At 37.2% G+C, this 3668-nt stretch overlaps 2 protein-coding genes across 2 annotated transcripts; both read right to left on the bottom strand.

Annotated features, from left to right (window-relative positions):
* Positions 1 to 217: 217 nt before the first annotated feature.
* Positions 218 to 574, bottom strand: LOC124892637 (secreted RxLR effector protein 161-like). Its single transcript, XM_047403874.1, has one exon. It carries the CDS (start codon positions 572 to 574, stop codon positions 218 to 220), a length of 357 nt encoding a protein of 118 aa, XP_047259830.1.
* A 1353-nt stretch (positions 575 to 1927) lies between these two features.
* Positions 1928 to 3657, bottom strand: LOC107840069 (acetyl-CoA-benzylalcohol acetyltransferase). The gene has a single exon (XM_047403875.1). The coding sequence runs from the start codon at positions 3637 to 3639 to the stop codon at positions 2317 to 2319; it is 1323 nt and encodes a 440-aa protein (XP_047259831.1). The 5' UTR covers positions 3640 to 3657; the 3' UTR covers positions 1928 to 2316.
* Positions 3658 to 3668: the final 11 nt, after the last annotated feature.

The following is a 3668-nucleotide window of genomic DNA, read 5'->3' as shown; positions in this document are numbered from 1 at the left end:
GATCAGCAATCATAAGCTTAGTGCTAATATGTCCAATTGACACTTTATGTTTCTGGACTTCTTCTTTAACCGAAATGTATTTCAATTCCATATGCTCAGCATCTTTTGAATACTTATAGTTCTTAGAGAAGAAAACTGCGACGGTATTATCCCAATAAATTTTCAGAGGCCTGGCTATATTGTCGACTAGTTCAAGTCATGAAATAAAATTCCGCAGTCAATTAGCCTGGACTGTGGCCTCAAAGCATGCCACAAACTCAGTTTCCATAGTGGATGCAGCTATAACAGACTGCTTCGCACTCTTCCATGATATTGCTCCTCCACCTAACAGAAACAAATATCCAAATGTGGATTTTCTTGTATCCACACAAACAGCATAATCTGAATCTGAATATCCAACTACATCTAAATGATCAGATCTTCTATAAGTGAGCATATGATCTTTCATTCCTTGTAAGTATCGTAATACTTTCTTTGCAGCCTTCCAGTGATCCATTCCAGGATTACTTTGATATCGACCCAACATTCCAACAGCAAAACTGATGTCTGGTCTTGTACATGTTTGGGCATACATAAGACTCCCAACTATTGATGCATAAGGAATATCTTTCATTTGCTTTCGTTCCAAGTCATTCTTTGAACATTGAATGAGACTAAATTTATCTCCTTTCTGAATTGGAATGGGACTTGATGAACATTTTTCCATTCTAAATCTCTCTAATACTTTATTAATATAGGTTTTCTAAGACAATCCCAACAGTCCTTGTGATCTATCTCGAAATATTTCTATTTCAATCACATAGGATGCCTCACCCATATCTTTCATTTCAAAGTTGTTAGAGAGATATTTCTTGGTATCATATAACAAACCAAGATCATTAGTAGCCAGCAAGATTTCATCAACATACAAGACTAACATAATAAATTTACTCCCATTAACCTTCAGATATATACACCGATCAACAGTGTTTTCTTTAAATCCAAAGGTGAATCGTTTCATTAAACTTAAGATACCATTGTCGGGAAGCTTGTTTAAGTTCATATATTGACTTCTTAAGTTTACACACCATGTGTTCCTTTCCTTTAATAGAAAACTCCTCAGGTTGATTCATATAAACTTCTTCCTCTAAATTTCCATTCAGAAAGGCTGTTTTCCGAGTTAAGGCTGATAGGTATAAACCTTAGTTAAAGAGTTTAAGTGAATTTCCGAAACAAGTTTGAGCTTGTCAATGACTTGAGCCTTAAATATTTTGTATAGTACTTCTTTATTTGCCTTTGGATTTTCCCTTAGTGATTTTCTTTTAAAGAAGAGTAATTTTATTGTTCTCGAAAACAATCAGAAGATTAGGGCCTTAGTTTATGAATTTAAGTTTGGTACACGTCAGTGTATATTTTTTTAACACCCTCAGTAACTTTTATTTGTTGTAGCAATTCTTTTATTTCTCAAGTAAACTATTATCATTTGTTAACTTTGCTATTTGAGTTGTGAATCCACATTGTTCAACGACTGAGCTGATTCTTTACTTATTACAACTTTGGTTCTCCACGTGCACTTTCTCAAGGTATATGAATTACTTGACAAGAAGTGGATCACAGAGCTGTAACATACCAGGAGCCATCTGACCAAACAAAGAAAGATTGGGGTTCTGAAGATGATTTCGGGTAGGAATTGAGAACTTTAGTGTTTTCCATATCTGGATTTGAATCTCCAAACTTGACCATTAAAAATGGCTTGATGACCAGAAATTCACAACAACAGAAGAGAAAAATTAAAGCAGCATTCTCAACCTGGTAAGATTACTAACAATTTATCATACCCCTCAAAATTTATCTCCTGAGTTGATGATGATTTCTCAATGATAATCTAATCTTATGTGAGAGTAGGTCAGAAATATAAAATACTAGACCAAGAAACAACATAAACCAATTAGAAGCAAAGCGAACCTAGAAGGATTATATCATCGGGAAAGAGATACATAAAGATAGTTTAGAAACATCTACTAATTAGGACTAACCTCATACCAGACTACAACAACAAACCCTGTGAATGAATTCCCACCAAGTGGGGTCTGGACAGAGTAAAATGTATGCAGTCCATACCGTTACTTTCGAAAAAGTAGAGAGGCTTTTTCCGATAGATCCTGGCTCAAGTTCAACTAATCTCATACCAGAACTAAGCCAGAAATTTATTTAGCTGCAGATTTGGGGCAAATGAAGAAAACAAAAACCAACAAAGCAAAGAAAGAAATATTACATCATCAAGAAACATACATAATGTAATTTCATTTTTTCCAAATCAAGGAATTGAATGGAATGCTATGATGGAAGTGGAGGACAAACTGTCAAAATATCAGGATGTTTCTCAAATTCAGCCATGACATTCTCCTTCAAACTAACCCATGCTTCTATCCCATCACCATTTTTTGTGTCCATCAGACAAACTATTTCAATAATGTCGAAGCTAACAGCGCTCACCCAGAATGGCTTTCCCCAACCAAAGTCAGCTTCATACCAAGGGAATCTGCACCAACTAGTGCACCTATAAATGTCCATCGTGTCCCCTTGTCGACGTTTATATGCAACTTTACTCTGGTTGTTAAGAACTAAAGAGGAAACATCATCAACGCTTGCCTTACCAATGCCTACAGATGTGTCCTGTATTGTATTTCCTACCAAGTTTACAAAGTCAGTCAACTCATTTCTTGACTGGCTTGCCTCTAGATCAGCAATTCCAAACGTCGTACAATTCCCCAACGCATTCTTTAAAGATGGCGAATGAAATTTCCCCCTCAAACTAATATAAAATATTAAAGAAGAGTCCCTTGAATGTCCATTTTTGGCGGAAGAAATGTCTGCAAGAACCTTCCATATTAACGACATAACAACCACCACTCTAGTAGGCTTCCTGAACGTGGCACTTGAATCGATTGTGTTTTTGAGCTTAGTTATTGCCAAAGCATCAAACACAAACCTCCTTGTGACAATCTTAGGACCATGGTTTGGAGGTCGTGAAAACCGAGTTCTTGATAGCACTCTTGTGGGAAAGAGCAATGGCAATTGACCAAATCTTGGGAGGCAATCTTCTGTCGTCCCTGTTTGGCTAATGTGTGCCCATTCCTTGACAAACGTAGCAAACGTGAAACCATCGGCTAGGATGTGGGACATTTGTATCGCAATGACTACTCCTCCACAATTGAATACGTTCACCTGGACTCCTAGTAATGGACTTGACGGCACATGTTCCATTTCTGGAAGAAGGTCATTCAAAAGCTCAATATTCTTGGGTACTCCTTGGTGGATAAATTTAGCAAGATCTGCATTGACTTTGGTTTCAACATACTCAACGCCTTCATCGTTGCAGTGGATGGATAGTTCATCTTCTCTAAATCTTCCAGCTAGAGGGTAGTACTTGGTTAACGTCTGGGCCAAAGACTTTTGCAGCTTATCACATCTTTCAGTCATTATTATTCCTTCTTCACAATCACTGGTGCTTGGCAAGTAGTGGAGAAGTACTGGTTCATAATGACGAGGTGCCAGCTGATCGAACAACGAAAGCTTGAGGCTCTGGAGATGATTCACGGTAGGAGTTGAGGGCTTCAACATTTTCCTTGTCTGGATATGAATCTCTAACTTGTCCATAATTGGGATTAGTGATAACTGTAACCTTT

Source organism: Capsicum annuum, unplaced genomic scaffold, assembly GCF_002878395.1.
Source record: "Capsicum annuum cultivar UCD-10X-F1 unplaced genomic scaffold, UCD10Xv1.1 ctg49204, whole genome shotgun sequence".
In the NCBI taxonomy this organism is placed as follows: domain Eukaryota; kingdom Viridiplantae; phylum Streptophyta; class Magnoliopsida; order Solanales; family Solanaceae; genus Capsicum; species Capsicum annuum.
Note: the sequence above shows the minus strand (reverse complement) of the source record. Positions and strands in the feature narration are given on the sequence as shown.

Bases quoted from the DNA above. Each gene is read 5' to 3' on its own strand.
- LOC124892637 (XM_047403874.1), bottom strand. From the start codon at position 574: ATGTATGCCCAAACATGTACAAGACCAGACATCAGTTTTGCTGTTGGA.
- LOC107840069 (XM_047403875.1), bottom strand. From the start codon at position 3,639: ATGGACAAGTTAGAGATTCATATCCAGACAAGGAAAATGTTGAAGCCC.